Consider the following 17,817-nt stretch of genomic DNA (forward strand, 5'->3'; position numbering starts at 1 on the left):
GACATCATATTCATTAAGTACAAACGCATATTTTCAACTGGTTCTATTACCGAAATAGGTTCTTTCCCCACTTGTTTGATGTTCCCAGACTCTCTATGTTTAACAAAGGCTATTCAAGAGTTCTTCAGTAGAGTCAAGAGAGAGAGGGGAGAAAGGTATTTATGGGGGGGGGTCATAAACCTTACCCATAGGCCAACGTCATGACACAACTGTCATGACGTTGCCCTCTTTGGGTACAGCGAGCACCATCCCCCTCTCTCTGTCTCCTACACTCAGGCTGCTGCGACCTCAGGTCGTAAATTCCTGGAGATTATCTCCTCATGGCCAGACAGTAGAGAGAGAGAGTGAGTTTTCATAGAGAGAACAAAGGAATTTCTTCCACCTCACAGAACTGGAGGCTCGAACAGTATTTATGTTCTGGAGAACGTATAAAAGATCGGTGAAGAATCCAGCTACAAACTGGTCCGTTTGGTACAATTTTGTGAAACTCACGAGAGACAATACGGCCACATTACCATAACGCTGTTTATACAATAGCCTCAGATATGAGGCTTACATCTAATTGTTGTATAAGATGAATGAGTGAGGATGATACTGTTTGTGAAATTGTGTAATGTGATTTTGGACTGTTTAATGAAGGAAACTCCAATTCCCTTTGGAGTTGAACTAAATCAGAGGACCGCCCATGAGCACAGTTATGGTCTGGCGTCCTGGGACAGGCCCTTTTCTGCTCTTCCGAATAAAACCCCCACCCGGGTTTTCTATCACCAGACCAGCTTACCTCGATAACGAGATGGCTAAAGGTTGCAGACCAGCTTACCTCGAGAGGGCCAAGGTTTGAGTAGAGACCATAAACCTAAGGTTTGAGTAGATGGCTGAATCTTTTAACCATACCACGTGGTTAAACTCTTAGACTATCGATACCGACAGAATAAGAACAAGTCTTTGATATTAATTACTAGTCTGCAGCTAGGAATTCGGTATCATTGAACGCGAAGACCGACAACCGCCGAAACATCTATTCTATAACGACATGAATAAATGTCACTCTGAACTATCCATTCTAACCACAACAGAGAGAAAGAGAGGGCGGACAGACTCTCCAACAGAAACTAACTTTTCAACTGAGATCCCGACGACACACTGAGCGTAAATATATATATATTGATTGCAATTGTTCCCGAATGAGTGAGTGTTCATGTGCAAAGGATTAGCATTTCAATTGTTATAATTATCACTCTGTCTAACAAGCCGCCATACCGGTTTAGCCCACTAGGGCACATCCCCCTATCATTTCTTTGTAAACATATCTATTATGTTTGTTTGTGTGATGCATTTCTGTGAATTACTTAGTTAGTAAATAAATGATTTTAAGACAATTGATGTCTGGATGACTCATAGTGAACACTGGGTTCGTGCAGATAACCAACAATTTACGACGTTTGGAATGAGACTGACGTGAGGTAAATAATAATTCATTAATTAGAAGACTAATTGATCAGATATTAAACATCTGAAAGTTATATTAGGAAAATTATAACTTTGTAATCTGAATATTTTCCTTGGTGCCCCGACTTCCTAGTTAATTACAGTTACATGATTAATCAGTTTAATCACGTAATAACAATTACAGAGAATTTTTGATAAAGATAAGTCTTCAGTTTTATTGATGCCAAAGACACGACACAACCTAGCAGTCAAACAGGGAAATGGTTCCAATTGTTTTTGCACAATTAATTTTTCCCATAGGGAATTTTAGAAACACTTGAAATAAGGGCTGCGTTTCATGTAGGCTTACGCTGGCGTGACGTTTTGATAACCATGTAGATCTCTCTCGGACAGGGTGACATATCAGCTCTATTTACTCTGATTCTAAGATGCTACAGTAATTAGTTAAAAAAATTGTGTGTGTGGGGGGGGGTAAATTCAGGCGAATATATTGATATAAATAATCTTGTCCTAGAGAGATTTACACGGTTATCAAAACATAGCAATTATTTTAAGTGTTTCTAAAATGAATGGTGGAAAAATGATTGGAACCATTTCCTTTTTTGACCACAGAGATTTATGGGTTTTATGACTCATACTGTGGTACTCTGTGCTTGATAGATGTTGTTCTCCCATGTTAAATAGGTCTCTCCTCTTCTAACCAATCATGCAGGCTGACACAAGCACAAATCCTCTCTGAGGAATTCAGGAGATGTCTCAGAGTGTGTGTGCAACAAAATGGACAGGCGACTGATTCTTTGCGACCGCCCAGCTTCCATTTTTAGAGGTTTCAACCAGAACTTGACAACAAAGGTCACATTCCTTTAAAAGCACAGGTGCCCTAACCGCATGTGACAGAGAGTGCAGGAAGTCTGTGTGCTACCATGCGTTGGTGTTTGTCTCTCTGCAGCATGTACTGTGGAGACTGGAATTACTGGATCACTTGACAAAGATGAGGAAAATGGACTGTAACAATAATCAATAATACAGAAAGCGAGCTACAATGCATGCTAAAACATTTATTATTTTATGCTTGGGGTTATTGTCTTGCTGGAAGATCCACTTGCGGCCAAGTTTGTGCCTCATGGCAGAGGCAACCAGGTTTTGGGCAAAAAATGTCCTGGTACTTGGTAGAGTTCATGATGCCGTTGACCTTAACAAGGGCCCCAGGACCAGCGGAAGTAAAATAGCATCATAACATCAACGATCCACCACCATATGTTACAGTAGGGATGAGGTATTTTCTGCATATGTGCTGTTCTTTCGAAGGCCAAAGCCACTGCTGCAGTGTGGCCAGAGGTCTATTTTCATGTCATATAACCATAGCAACAATTCCAATACAAGTGTCAAAGCCATTTAGCAAACTCCAGGCAGTGGTATGGTCAGATGACATGAAAATGTAGGTATTAGGCCAAGCACACCAGTGGTGGGTTTGTCCTTCCGAAACAACGATATGCAGAGTACACCTCATCCCTACTGTAAAATATGCAGAGTACACCTCATCCCTACTGTAAAATATGCAGAGTACACCTCATCCCTACTGTAAAACTATGCAGAGTACACCTCATCCCTACTGTAAAATATGCAGAGTACACCTCATCCCTACTGTAAAATATGCAGAGTCACCTCATCCTACTGTAAAATATGCAGAGTACACCTCATCCTACTGTAAAATATGCAGAGTACACCTCATCCCTACTGTAAAATATGCAGAGTACACCTCATCCCTACTAAAAAAATATGGTGGTGGATCTTTGATGTTTTGACTCAGTTAGATTTCCTTTATTTGTTCACATGAGGAAATTAATTTACACAGCTTCAGGTCTGAAACACTCATCAAGGCTACGTCAGGGTGTGTGTGTGTGTTCATGCGCATATGTGTACGTGCGAGTGTGTAGCTAGGTTAGTCATGTTATCACCAGAGGGGGTGGAGAGTAATTGAAGCATTTGAACAGAACGTCTGCGATGAACACAGACAGTTTTAAAAGGCCTTTAGCCACGAAGCCCCTGTCTGTCTGCTGAGGAGTAGAATCAGATGTGATAGAGCAGGGCTGGAACTACAGCATCTCATTGACATTGGTTGGTCATAATCCCTGTTCTAAGAGGTTCTCTGCACTCAAATCTGTTCTTGGACCACATAGCTGGGTTAATTACTATTTACTACCACCTAGTGGTTAAACCTGTATACTGTGAGAGGGGACAGGGGCAAGTTCATAGAAAGAAAACAAACGAACACTGACTTTCTCCTAAACATGTTTGTCCTCCTTAGCAGGTGGCCTAACATGGACCTGTAGGCAACTGTTTTTGACCAGTCCACTTCATCAGTTTCATCCATCAGAATGCTGCTCCTCCTCAGTTCTTGCTTCATTTCCCCTTATCCTTGAGGTACACAGCTGAAACGCATATAGCTCATGATATTACATATTAGTCAAACACATAAAACAAATATCCCTTATATCTGATTTGTAAATAATACACAGTCAATAATCAATCACATTTAAAACCTGCAGTTGAAAGCTGTTGAAGCTTGTATGCTGTTAGAAGCACCAACATCCCCCTACCTAGTTTCTCGACAGCCTCCACACACACGCTAGGATACATGCTGTCGTTGTATGTGGCCACTATAATGTACAGAGCAGTCTTCACAAGAATCAAGCCATGTGTTCCCTGTTAAAGAAAAATATCCATCAGACCAGACATACCCTTTCAACAACAAACAAGTACAGTGCAGTATAGCTGCATTAAACTGCAGTGTACTGCAGAACCACAGCTGGAAAACTGGAGACAATAATACACGTATGTTCATAAATTGTGATGAGCCTACTGACACATTTGCAGTAGATGGAGTTCCTGTCAGCTCGGACGCAGGTGTATGCTTTGTCTTGGAAGTAGAAGCCCCGCTCTCTGGTCGATGTCATGTGCTTGAAAGAGTCTATGAAAATCTGGGCTTGTGTGGGAAGAACCTGTAAAGTTAGAGTATGAAGGGTAACATAATTAATCTGATCGGAGACAGATGGTTTTTAGGCTTCAAGATGAATCCACTTCCCCATTGCTTTGATCCATCCAGCTGCCTCAACCCCATATATGGAAAATCATGAATTCTGAAAAGTAATATATGGCACCACAATACTTCTTCCAATTTGAGGTATTGGAAGATAAGTAGTTGCTACACAATGGGGTGGCCTGTGAAGTGGGCTTTGACTTGGATGTCAACACGCGATGTCTGAATGTTATTATTTTTTACATTTTACAACAAAAGCGACATGACGAACTTGCCTGAAACCTTGCAGACGCGGCAGTTACTGCTGCAGTCTTGGCAACCAGAATGACAGCGCTTTCGACGTGTTTTGTATCGATAAGACAGTCATTTATCAAATTCTGAAATTGGTTCATAATAACCAATTTTGTCAGATTGTATAGTATGTCTTGTCAAGGTCAGAGAACTAACGTTAGCGTTACTGCTGATACTTTTCCCCCTTCACCGTGGTGGACGACGTTTCCATGGAGACCATCGGTGGGTGTTACCAGCCTAAAGAGATCGTAGTGAAAACATGCGTCTGCTAATGGTTCCCATTGTAATTGATCCTTGATACATTTTGCGTACATCAATTAAAACACTGCCATTACATACTTTATAATTATTTGTTTGCTCCTCCTCTACACACAAAACACCCATTCAACACATTTTTACAAGGAAGGATGGATGCCTTTTTAGCCCTGGGAGGAAGGATGGATGCCTTTTTAGCCCTGGGAGGAAGGATGGATGCCTTTTTAGCCCTGGAAGGAAGGATGGAAGGAAGGATGCCCTTTTAGCCCTGGGAGGAAGGATGGAAGGAAGGATGGATGCCTTTTTAGCCCTGGGAGGAAGGATGGAAGGATGGATGCCCTTTTAGCCCTGGGAGGAAGGATGGAAGGAAGGAAGGATGGATGCCTTTTTAGCCCTGGGAGGAAGGATGGAAGGATGGATGCCCTTTTAGCCCTGGGGATGAAGGATGGAAGGAAGGAAGGAAGGATGCCTTTTTAGCCCTGGGGATGAAGCTACAAACACTCAACCTTTTTCTTATGAGATAAGACAGAAGCAAAAATAAAACAGTTTGGAGAGCAACTGGAACAAACATCATTTAACAGAGCTCAAATATTTATTTATTTATAAAAAAACGTACAAATAAAGTTGTGTAATACACACAATTACAACAGATATTACATGATGTATGGTTGACACAGTAGGACACACTAGGACAGGTTGAGTGTGTCCACCAGGTCTTGGTAATGGTATTTGTCCGATATCGTCTCTACCTTGTCCCAGGCCTGGATGCTTCCCAAAACAGTCAGCACATCGCTCACCACAGCCCTACAGAAACCACATTACATACATTAACATCAAAACACTACCTTCACCATGGTACATTAATCTGCCTAAATTCTAAAAGTACATTTGAGGTAGGCAGGCAGTGTTACCGTGTGTTGGGGTGATCAGGCTGCTGTTTGCAGACTGAATGGGCAGTCTGGAGGAGGTGGTCACTGAAGGACTTCAGCTGAGAGGGACAGGAGCTCAAGTCTTTAAACCAGGACTTAGGAAAACACACCGCAACCTGCTCAGAGAGAAAGAGCGTGAGGGAAATCTTAGGTAATTTGAGAAAAACTTGAAAAATGACACCACTAAACTGAGTCATCTCAAAAGACGGCAGAGCAATTATTCCCCAAGCAAACAACTTGAAACCTCCATAGACAATACATTAACATTAGACACACAGATGCGATTCACCTACAAACCTTTTTACATGTGTGGACAGAGTCATGCGAGTGGGTCTCGTTGAGTAGCGTCAACATCAGGTAGCGGTTCAGGAGTTTGTCCAACATTAGCTCCATCAGAACATGTTCAGGTATCAACCCATCCCACTGGCCTACGTTACCTAGGAGCTGATGCACAAGATGCAAAACGACACTAAAAGCAATGCATTGGATGTTACAGAAATAGCAAGAGAGACAATCAAATCAAATTTTATTTGGTCACATGTGCCGAATACAACAGGTGTAGTAGACATTAGTAGACATAGATGTACTGGGCCGTACACAATACCCCCTGTAGTGCTTTACGGTCGGATGCCGAGCAGTTGCCGTACCAGGTCAGGATGCTCTCGATGGTGCTGCTGTATAACTATTTGAGGATCTGGGGACAATTGCCAAATTTTTTCAGTCTCCTGAGGGGGAAAAGGCATTGTCGTGCCCTCTTTAGGACTGTCTTGGTGTGTTTGGACCATGAGAGTTTGTTGGTGATGTGGACACCAAGGAACTTGAAGCTCTCGACCCGCTCCACTACAGTCCCGTCGATGTGAATGGCGGCATGTTCGTCCCCTCCTTTTCCTGTAGTCCACGATCAGCTCCTTTGTCTTGCTCACATTGAGCAAGACAAAAGGGGAGGTTGTTGTCCTGGCACCACACTGCCAGGTCCCTGACCTCCTCCCTATAGGCTGACTAGTCTCCCAGTACCTGCCGCTGAAGAACATCCCCACAGCATGATGCTGCCAACACATGCTTCACCGTAGGGATTGGGCCAGCTGTCCTCCAGACGTGATGTTTGGCATTCAGGTTGTGATAAAGCCCGGGATCGAACCCAGGTGTGTAGTGACGCCTCTAGCACTGCAAAGCAGTGCCTTAAACCGCTGCACCAGTCGGGAAGCCATTTGCTTTTTTTCTTCTTTTTTCCCAAATCTTTCTAGAAACCGGTTTTCGCTTTGTCATTATGAGGTGTTGTGTGCAGATTAATGAGGGGAAAAAATGTAATACATTTTAGAATAGGGCGGTAACGTAACAAAATGTGGGTCTGAATACTTTCAGAATGCACTGTAGCAGCAATAACCAGCACACAAAGCTCTGTCTATCTCGTCACTTAACTATTGGTAGAAATTGTTATCTCCTAATTAATTTTTTTCTATATTTCTGATATGTGCATTTCACACGATGTTGAGGTAAACATCTTAGTATAATGCTTATGGATAATGGATAATGACATGTGGATAATCCATGTCATTGTCACCAATCAAATGCATTGCAGTTAAAAATGACCGACTACCACCACCGATTTCTGTATGTTAGCTATGCTACCAGTTTATACGAACGGGAGTTAGCATTTGTAGTGGGAAGTTGTAGTGGGCTAACTGAGCCACACGGTCACTACAGTACACCATCCACTCATGGGAAGCACACCATCGAAAAAAAGACTTTGTGTTTTTACGTACCTTCACAGCTGTCCAGAACTGCTGGTCTCTGAACCTCCTCTGTGGAGAGGACTTGTCTTCTAAAAACCTGTCAAAACACCTGCCAGTTATGGTCAAGTAAGCTACGTTATGACAAGCTTGGTATAAACACATGTACCAGTGTGAAATGTCTAGCTGAGAGCTCTCCAACCCTGTTCCTGGAGAGTTACCATCCTGTAAATGTTCGCTCCAACTCTAATTTAGCGCACATGATTCTAATAATTAGCTGGTTGATCAATTGATCACAACTGGGGTTAGAGCGAAAACGTACAGGAGGATAGTTCTCCAGGAACATGGTTGGAGTGCCTTGGTCTAGCTAGATGAACCACTTAAAGAATCACATTGAGACAACCCTGGGTGGATTCACTCACTTCTTAGGGTACAGAGGGATGAAGATGTCATCATCCACGGAACTCCTCAATCTACCAATCACTGCTTCAACAAACGCCTGGCAGGGGACAGGACCGAATTAAAAACACAGGACAGGGACGGACAGAGGGAACGAGACTTATTTACATTCTGACACACTCACAGGAAGTAGGTTAGGTTTCTCTCCAATTCGGAGACTACAGCCAGTCCTCTTTCTGGTTGGCATTCTTTGTGACTAGAACCTTGACTAGGGCAGTGGTTCCCAAATCAAAGCTGTCATCAAGACAAAGGGTGGCTACTTTGAAGAGTTTCAAATATATTTTGATTTGTTTAACACTTATTTGATTACTACATGATTCCATATGTGTTATTTCATTAGTTTTGATGTCTTCACTATAATTCTACAATGTAGACAATAGTAAAAATAAAGAAAAACCCTTGAATGAGTTGTTGTGTCCAAACTTGACTGGTACTGTGTATATACAGTGCCTTCAGAAAGTATTCAGACCCCTTGACTTTCCACATTTTGTTACGTCACAGCCTTCTCTAAAATGGATTAAAAAAAAAAAAAATTCCTCATCAATCTACACACAATACCCCATAACGACAAAGTGAAAACAGGTTAAGAAATGTTTGCAAATTTATAACAAATTCAAAACAGAAATACCTTATATACATAAGTATTCAGACCCTTTGCGATGAGACTCGAAATTGAGCTCAGGTGCATCCTGTTTCCATTGATCATCCATGAGATTTTTCTACAACTTGATTGGATTCCACCTGTGGTAAATTCAATTGATTGGACATGATTTGGAAAGGCACACACCTGTCTATATAAGGTCCCACAGTTGACAGTGCATATCAGAACAAAAACCAAGCCACGAAGACGAAGAAATTGTCTGTAGAGCTCCGAGACAGGATTGTGTCGAGGCACAGATCTGGGGAAGGGTACCAAAAAATGTCTGCAGCATTGAAGGTCCCCAAGAAAACAGTGGCCTCCATCATTCTGGAAGAAAGGAAGAAGTTTGGAACCACCAATTCTCTTCCTAGAGCTGGCTGCCCGGCCAATCGGGGGAGAAGGGCCTTGGTCAGGGGGGTGACCAAGAACCCGATGGTTACTCTGACAGAGCTCCAGAGTTCCTTTATGGAGATGGGAGAACCTTCCAGAAGAACAACCATCTCTGCAGCACTCTATCAATCAGGCTTTTATGGTAGAGTGGCCAGACGGAAGCCACTCCTCAGTAAAAGGCACAGGACAGCCCGCTTTGAGTTTGCCAAAAGGCACCTAAAGAACTCTCAGACCATGAGAAACAATATTCTCTGGTCTGATGAAACCAAGACTGAACTCTTTGGCCTGAATTCCAAGCGTCACATCTGGATGAAACCTGGCACCATCCCGACGGTGAAGCATGGTGGTGGCAGCATCATGCTTTGGGGATGTTTTACAGCGGCAGGGACTGGGAGAACAGTCAGGATTGATGCAAAGATGAACGAAGCAAAGTACAGAGAGATCCTTTATGGAAACTTGCTCCAGAGCGCTCAGGACCTTAGACTGGGGTGACGGTTCACCATCAAGCAGGACAACGACCCTAAGTACAAAGCCAAGACAACACAGGAGTGGCTTCAGGACAAGTCTCTGAATGTCCTTGGAGTGGCCCAGCCAGAGCCCGGACTTGAACCCAATCGAAACATCTCTGGAGAGACCTGAAAATAGCTGTGCAGCAACGCTTCCCATCCAACATGACATAGCTTGCTTTGTCATTATGTAGTATTGTGTGTAGATTGATGAGGGGGAATAAAAAAATAAAAAAAAATTCAGATTAAGGCTGTAACGTAACAAAATGTAGAAAAAGTCAAGGGGTCTCTATACTTCCTGAATTCACTGTATTAGTATTTTTGTTTTTTAAAGGTACACTTTATAAACTGTTTGAAATGCAGGTTAGCGTTTTTCGTCATGAATGTTGTTCTGGAGGCAGTTCTGCAGTGGTCACTAGCTGGCACAGACACAATGTCATAAAATCTGATTATAAACTTTACCTTAACCACACTGCTAACCCTAAAACCTAACCTTCAATTACGACTTTTTATTTTTTTTACAATATAGCCAATTCTGCAGCTGGCCTATATAAGACAAAGTCGCTCAGTTCTGCCTCCAGGACAAGATTCATGACAATAAAACGTCAACCTGCATTGGAAACAGAGGGGGAGACGGACTGTCTCCAGTGGGGAGTTGCATATGTGACTGGCTGGGAGTGTTGTTGCTAGTCCCGGGCTGTGCACTGTAGATGCAATATTAACTGTTACCTTGACCGGTTTGCTCTGCTCTCCCTCAAACAGAGAGTAGTCATCCTGCAGTCTGCGACACAGCTCAGACAGACACAGAGACTGACGGCTGGACAGAGGGTCCCACACCAACTCCACAAAACCTGAAAGGAGGGACGCAGATTAAAGTGAGACAATCCTCTGTAAAATCACAGGCCCAGTCATGACAACATTGATAAAGGGAGTGAGGTACACATTAGTATTGAGTTAAGTATACACACACACACAGGGTTTTCACTTCTACTATTGTCTACATTGTAGAATAATAGTGAAGACATCAAAATGATGAAATAACACATATGGAATCATGTAGTAAACAAATCAAAATATATTTTACATTTTTCAAAAGAAGCCACGCTTCAACGAGTGGAGAGTGAAGGAAAAGCAGACAAGTGCTCAGCATATGTGGGAACTCCTTCAAGACTGTTGGAAAAGCATTCCAGATGAAGCTGGTTGAAAGAGTGTGCAAAGCTGTCATCAAGGCAAAGGGTGGCTCCTTTGAAGAATGTCTTTTTTTATATATATATATATATATATATATATATATATATATATATATATATATATATATATATATAAAAAAATACATATTTGTATTTATTTCCTTAACACTTTTGGTTATTACATGAGTCCATGTATTATTTCATAGTTTTGATGTCTTCACTGTTATTTTACAATGTAAAATAAAGAAACCCTTAATATTAGTGTCCAAACTTTTGACTGGTACTCTATGTGTGTATGGTGACCTTGTATTTTGGTCAGGAGAGTCTTCTCTATGATAGCAGGCAGTGTTTTCCTGTCAGTGTGATCTGCCTCCTGGTAACCCAGTCCGTGACAGAACGTCTCTACAGCAGAGAACCACGGCAGAGCCTCAAAGTCCTCTCCTGCAGCCTGATACACACAGAGAATTATTATGACACCAAATACAGAGGTACGTCAAAATAAACCCAAAGAATGAACTGTGTGACGTCCAGTACGGATTTTGTACAGAGTGTGTGTGTACCGTACCTGTAGGGGGTTCCAGCCTAAAAGTTGGTGTCTGATGAGTGGGTTGAGTAGTTTGGGCAGACAGAGGCTGATGTAGGCTGAGTGGTAGGACTCGGAGAAGGCTACTCTCCACTCGTTGAAGCGAGACAGAACCTTCTTCACCTCCCAGAAGTCCTCCTGCACGTCACAGAACACATCCTGGGACCTGCTCAGGATCTCCGCTGAATTAGACAGGAGGGATAAAGAGATGGGAGAGTGGAAACGCTGTCTGTTATTCTACGGTTTAGAGAGCAGCACTAAACTCTAAGGAATGGGATGGCAAATCTTTAGATAGATAGATATAATTTGAATTATTGCAGACACCCATTTGGGAATTAAATACTAGGCTGAAATTAAGGTGTCACCAACACACGTTTGTTAAGTGGAAGACATATGTCCTCGCCCAAGACAGCTACACCTCTCACCTCTCTCCCTCTGCAGTTCTGCCTCTTCCTCAGGGGAAGGTTCGCTGTCGGCCATCAGGCTACCATAGTCTTCCTCACCTGGCTCTCCTGACTCACTGGATGATCAGATCAAACAGTAGGTGTAAATGACCTCGTAACATTGTGACGCAGTGGTGGAAATGACCTCGTAACATTGTGACGCAGTGGTGGAAATGACCGCGTAACATTGTGACGCAGTGGTGGAAATGACCGCGTAACATTGTGACGCAGTGGTGGAAATGACGCGCGTCAACATTGTGGGACCGCAGTGCGTGGAAATTGACGCGTAACATGTGACGCAGTGGTGAAATGACCTCTGTACATTGTGACGCAGTGGTGGAAATACATCGTAACATTGTGACGCAGTGGTGTAAAATGACCTCGTACATATGTGCGCAGTGGTGTGAAATGACCGGCTGTAAACATTGTGGACCAGTGGTGGATGAACCTCGTAACATTGTGACGCAAGTGTGGAAAATGACCTCGTAACATTGTGACGCAGTGGATGGGAAATGACGCGTAACATTGTGACGCAGTGGTGGAAATGATCTCGTAACATTGGGTTGACGCAGTGGTGTTAAATGACCTCGTAACATTGTGAAGCAGTGGTGGAAATGACGCCGGTAACATTGTGACGCATGGTTGGAAATGACCGCGTAAACATTGTGAAGCAGTGGTGGAAAGACCTTCGTAACATTGGTGACGCATGTGGTGGAAATGACCTGTGAGTCGTTAACAAATTGTGACAGTGGTAAGGACATGGACCTCGTAACAATTGTGACGCAGTGAGTGGAAGATGATCGCTGGTGGTAACAATGATAGACGCAGTGGATTGGAAATGACCTCGGTAACATGTGTGACAGTGGTGGAAATGGACTCTCTTGAACATTGTGGACGGCAGCGGGTGGAAATGACCGTTCGTCACATTGTTGACAAGTGGGTGGAAATGACCTCCTGGTAACATTGTGACGGCAGCTTTGTAAGCGGCTTGAAATGGAACCTCGTAACATTGTGCAGTGGGGTGGAAATGACCGTCGTAACTGTGAACGCAGGCGGTGGATTGAATGACCTTCTTTGGTGTCTGTAACAGTTGTTAACAGGTGTGGTGGAGAATGACCTCGTAACAACCATTGGTGACGTGCAGGCTGGGCTGGAACTCGACCTGTGGATTTAGCTATTGTGGAACGGCATGGGTTTTGTGGCGGCCGGTGGAAATGGACCTCGTAACATTGTGGACAGCTGGTCGGAATGACCTCGTAACACTGGTGACGCAGTGGTGGAAATGACCGCGTAACATTGTGACGCGCTAGTGGCGTTCGGTGGGAGATTGACCTGCGTGTTAGATCAGTGTTCGTGGACGCCGTGGGTGGAATGACCAGCGTAACATTGTGACGCAGTGGTGAAATGAACCGCGTAACAATTGGTGGGAGCGGCAGTGTTGCGATTAATTGACTCGGGGTGTGTGTAAGTCAGTTTGTGCGACTGATCAGTGGGTGGAATGACCTGGTCGTGTAACGTATTGTGGACGTCTCTGAGTGGTGGAGGAAGGTGACACCGCCGCGGTAACATTGTTGACGCCAGTGGTGGAAATGAAACCTGTAACATTGGTGACGCGTGGTGAAATGACTCGTAACATTGTGACGCAGTGGTGAGGAGTTGATTTGTGCTTGTAACATTGACGCAGTGTGGGTAATTGTTGCGGGGTTGTGATACTAGTCTGTGTGATTGTCAGTTGGTTGGATTAAGGAGTCCGCGTTGTGTGGAGTTGGGGCTCTGGATAGTTTGGTGGGTTGTTTGCCTGTCGCGTATTGGTGGAAGGATTACTAGGGGTGGCGTTAGTTGATCGGTGCGGCTGTGCGCGTGTATATGATGTGGTGAGAGTCAGTGGGGGTGCGGAAATGACCGTGTAACGATTCGTGATGCTGGTGTTGAGGTGTAGGGTTGATTATTCGCTGCGCTAACCCATTGTGAGGCAGCCTGGTGGAAATGACCGCGTAACATTGTGACGCAGTGGTGGAAATGACCTCGTCTGAGCATTGATGAGGGCTACGCAGTCGGTGGGATAATGACCTATTCATGAGTATTCTTCTGTGACAGGTTGAGGTGGAAAGTGGTACGCGTCGTAAACCATTGTGAGCGCAGTGGGGGTTGGCGGAAATGAACCGCGCTCTGTGCGTAATGCGAGTGGCTTTGTGACCGCACGGGATGGATAATAGTGGCGAGCGCCGTGGTTGCGTACATTTGTGACGGTCGAAGCGGGGTGATGAGAGTCTGAACCTCAGTAACATTGTGACGCAGCGGTGGAAATGACCTCGGTAACAGTGTGACAGTGTGGAATGACCTCGTGAACATTGTGCACGCCAGCGGTGGAAATGAGGCCGTTCTGTAACATGGTGAAGTTGGTGTTGCAATGAGCGACCTCTGTGTCTGACGGTTTTGTGAGGCGTTGATGTTGGTATGCGGTGGAAAATGACCTCGCTTGGGCGTGATCTGTGTGAACATTGTGGGGGTTTACGCAGTGCGTTGGGGAAATGACCTCGTAAAATTGTGAACGAAGCGGTGGATATGGACGCTTCTGTAACATGTGAACGCAACTGCGTCACAATGTTACGCAGGGTCATTTCCGAGTCCGTGCGTCACAATGTTTACGAGGTCATTTCCACCACTGCGTCACAATGTTACGAGGTCATTTCCACCGCTGCGTCCAAATGTTACGAGGTTCATTTCCACCATGTCACATCTTTACGAGGTCATTTCCACCGCTGGTCACAATGTTACGAGGTCATTTCCACACTGTCAACACTGTTAACGAGGTCATTTCACGCTGCGTCACAATGTACGGTTCATTCACGCTGCGTCACAATGCGGAGCATCCACGCGCTGCGTCCAGTTTACGAGTCATTTCCACCGCTGCGTCACATGTTACGAGGTCCATTTCCACCAAGCTGTCACAATGTTATGAGGTCATTTCACCACTGGCGTAACAAAGTTATCGAGGTCATTTCCACCACTGCGTCACAATGTATGCTGGTCATTTCCACCACTGCGTCATCCAATGTTAACGCGGTCATTTCCACACTGCGTCCGGTAGCATATGTTACGCGGTCACATTTCCACCACTGCTTCACAATGTTACGCCGGTCATTTCCAACCACTGCGTCACAATGTTATACGGGTCATTTCCACCACTGCGTCACAATGTTTACAGAGGTCAATTTCCAACCACTGCGTCACAATGTTACGAGGTCATTTCCACCACTGCGTCACAATGTTACGAGGTCATTTCACCACTGCGTCACAATGGTTACGAGGTAAGGTCCATTTCCACCACTGCGTCACAATGTTATCTTAGCGTACAATGTACGAGGTCATTTCCACACTGCGTCACAAATGTTATCGCAGGGTCATTTCTGCACATGCTGCGTCACATGTGAGCGGTCATTTCCACCACTGCGTCACAAGGTGTTACGCGGCATTTCACCACTGCGTCACAATGTTACGCGGTATTTCCCACGCACTGTCGTTGCACAATGTTACGCGGTCATTTCCACCACTAGGTCTACAGTGTTACGAGGTCATTTCCACCACTGTCACTAAATGTACGAGGTCATTTCCAGCGTGCGTCACAATGTTACGAGGTCATTTCCACGCTGGCGTCACAATGTTAGCGAGGTCATTTCCACCACTGGTAACAATGTTACGAGGTCATTTCCCACCGCTGCGTCACAATGTTACGAGGTCATTTCCACCACTGTCAACAATGTTACGAGGTCATTTCACCGCTGCGTCACAATGTTACGAGGTCATTTCACTCGAACTGTCACAATGTTAGGAGGTCATTTCCACCGCTGCGTCCACAATGTTACGAGGTCATTTCCACCACTGTCACAATGTTACGAGGTCATTTCCACCACTGCGTCACAATGTTTACACGGTCATTTCCCACCACTGCGTCACAATGTTACGAGGTCATTTCCACCACTGTCACAATGTTAACGAGGTCATTTCACCACTGCGTCACAATGTTACGAGGTCATTTCCACCACTGCGTCACAATGTTACGCGGGTCATTTCCACCACTGCGTCAAATGTTACGCGGTCATTTCCACCACTGCTTCAACAAGTTACGAGGTCATTACACCATGCGTCACAATGGTTACGCTATTTCACACTGCGTCACAAATGTTTACGACGGTCATTTCCACCACTGCGTCACAAATGTTACCGAGTCATTTTCCCACACTGCGTCATCAATGTTACGAGGTCATTTCCACCACTGCGTCACAATGTTACAGGCGGTCTTTTTCCCACTGCGTCACAATGTTACGAGGTCATTTCACCACTGCGTCACAATGTTACGAGGTCATTCCACACTGCGTCACAATGTTTCAACGAGGTCATTTCCACCACTGCGTCACAATGTTACGCGGTCATTTCCCACCACTGCGTCACAATGTTACGCGGTCATTTCCACCACTGGCGTCACAATGTTACGCGGTCATTTGCCACCACTGGCGTCACAATGTTACGCGGTCATTTCGCACGTACTGCGGTCACAAATGTTACGCGTCATGTTCCACACTGCGTCACAATGTACGCGGTCATTTCCACCACTGGTCACAATGTTACGAGGCTCATTTCCACCACTGCGTCACAATGTACGAGGTCATTTACACCTACTGTTTGATCTGATCATCCAGTGAGTCAGGAGAGCCAGGTGAGGAAGACTATGGTAGCCTGAATGGCCGACAGCGGACCTTCCCCTGAGGAAGAGGTCAGAACTGCAGAGGGAGAGAGGTGAGAGGTGTAGCTGTCTTGGGCGAGGACATATGTCCTTCCACTTAACAAACGTGTGTTGGTGACACCTTAATTTCAGCCTAGTATTTAATTCCAAATGGGTGTCTGCAATAATTCAAATTATATCTATCTATCTAAAGATTTGCCATCCCATTCCTTGAGTTTAGTGCTTGCTCTCTAAACCGTAGAATAAGAACAGCGTTTCCACTCTCCCATCTCTTTATCCCTCTGTCTAATTCAGCGGAGACTCTGAGCAGGTCCCAGGATGTGTTCTGTGAACGTGCAGGAGGACTTCTGGGAGTTGAAGAAGGTTTCTGTCTCGCTTCACGAGTGAGAGTAGTTCTCCGAGTCCTACCACTCAGCCTACATCAGCCTCTGTCTGCCCAAACTACTCAACCCACTCATCAGACCCCAACTTTAGGCTGGAACCCCTACAGGTACGGACACACACACTCTGTGCAAAGTCCGTACTGACGTCACACAGTTCATTCTTTGGGTTTTATTTTGACGTACCTCTGTATTTGGTGTCATAAATAATTCTCTGTGTGTATCAGGCTGCAGGAGAGGACTTTGAGGCTCTGCCGGTGGTTCTCTGCTGTAGAGACGTTTCTGTCACGGACTGGGTTACCAGGAGGCAGATCACACTGACAGGAAAAACACTGCTGCTTCTCATAGAGAAGACTCTCCTGACCAAAATACAAGGTCACCATACACACATAGAGTACCAGTCAAAAGTTTGGACACTAATATTAAGGTTTCTTTATTTTACATTGTAAAATAACAGTGAAGACATCAAAACTATGAAATAATACATGGACTCATGTAATAACCAAAAGTGTTAAGGAGATAAATACAAATATGTATTTTTTATATATATATATATATATATATATATATATATAATAATATTAATATATATATATATATATAAAAAAAGACATTCTTCAAAGGAGCCCACCTTTGCCTTGATGACAGCTTTGCACACTCTTTCAACCAGCTTCATCTGGAATGCTTTTCCAACAGTCTTGAAGGAGTTCCCACATATGCTGAGCACTTGTCTGCTTTTCTCTTCATTTCCACTCGTTGAAGCGTGGCTTCTTTTGAAAAATGTAAAA

General features: G+C 44.3%; 2 protein-coding genes across 3 annotated transcripts in view; both read right to left on the reverse strand.

Moving 5' to 3' along the window:
* Positions 1-3,753: 3,753 nt before the first annotated feature.
* pfn4 (profilin family member 4) lies at positions 3,754-4,972 on the reverse strand. 2 transcript variants are annotated; one of them, XM_023987127.2, is made up of 4 exons: positions 4,765-4,972; positions 4,317-4,451; positions 4,050-4,155; positions 3,754-3,881 (listed from the first exon to the last, which is right to left on the reverse strand). In XM_023987127.2, the coding sequence occupies exons 1-4, from the start codon at positions 4,879-4,881 to the stop codon at positions 3,853-3,855; spliced, it is 387 nt and encodes a 128-aa protein (XP_023842895.1). In that variant the 5' UTR covers positions 4,882-4,972; the 3' UTR covers positions 3,754-3,852. The 2 variants fall into 2 exon arrangements, with proteins under 2 accessions (XP_023842895.1, XP_023842894.1); XM_023987126.2 differs by having other exon boundaries at positions 3,984-4,155.
* Positions 4,973-5,608: 636 nt separating this feature from the next.
* The window catches only part of gcfc2 (GC-rich sequence DNA-binding factor 2), a 16,082-nt gene continuing 3,873 nt past the window's right edge, over positions 5,609-17,817 (reverse strand). The window contains 9 exon segments of the mRNA XM_070443467.1: positions 5,609-5,839; positions 5,947-6,080; positions 6,262-6,408; positions 7,728-7,794; positions 8,117-8,193; positions 10,419-10,540; positions 11,183-11,327; positions 11,445-11,644; positions 11,888-11,982. Of these exon segments, the coding sequence (XP_070299568.1) occupies positions 5,722-5,839; positions 5,947-6,080; positions 6,262-6,408; positions 7,728-7,794; positions 8,117-8,193; positions 10,419-10,540; positions 11,183-11,327; positions 11,445-11,644; positions 11,888-11,982 (1,105 nt within the window). The 3' untranslated portion in view covers positions 5,609-5,721.

The sequence above is a fragment of the Salvelinus sp. IW2-2015 genome, linkage group LG4q.2 (assembly GCF_002910315.2).
Source record: "Salvelinus sp. IW2-2015 linkage group LG4q.2, ASM291031v2, whole genome shotgun sequence".
Classification (NCBI taxonomy): domain Eukaryota; kingdom Metazoa; phylum Chordata; class Actinopteri; order Salmoniformes; family Salmonidae; genus Salvelinus; species Salvelinus sp. IW2-2015.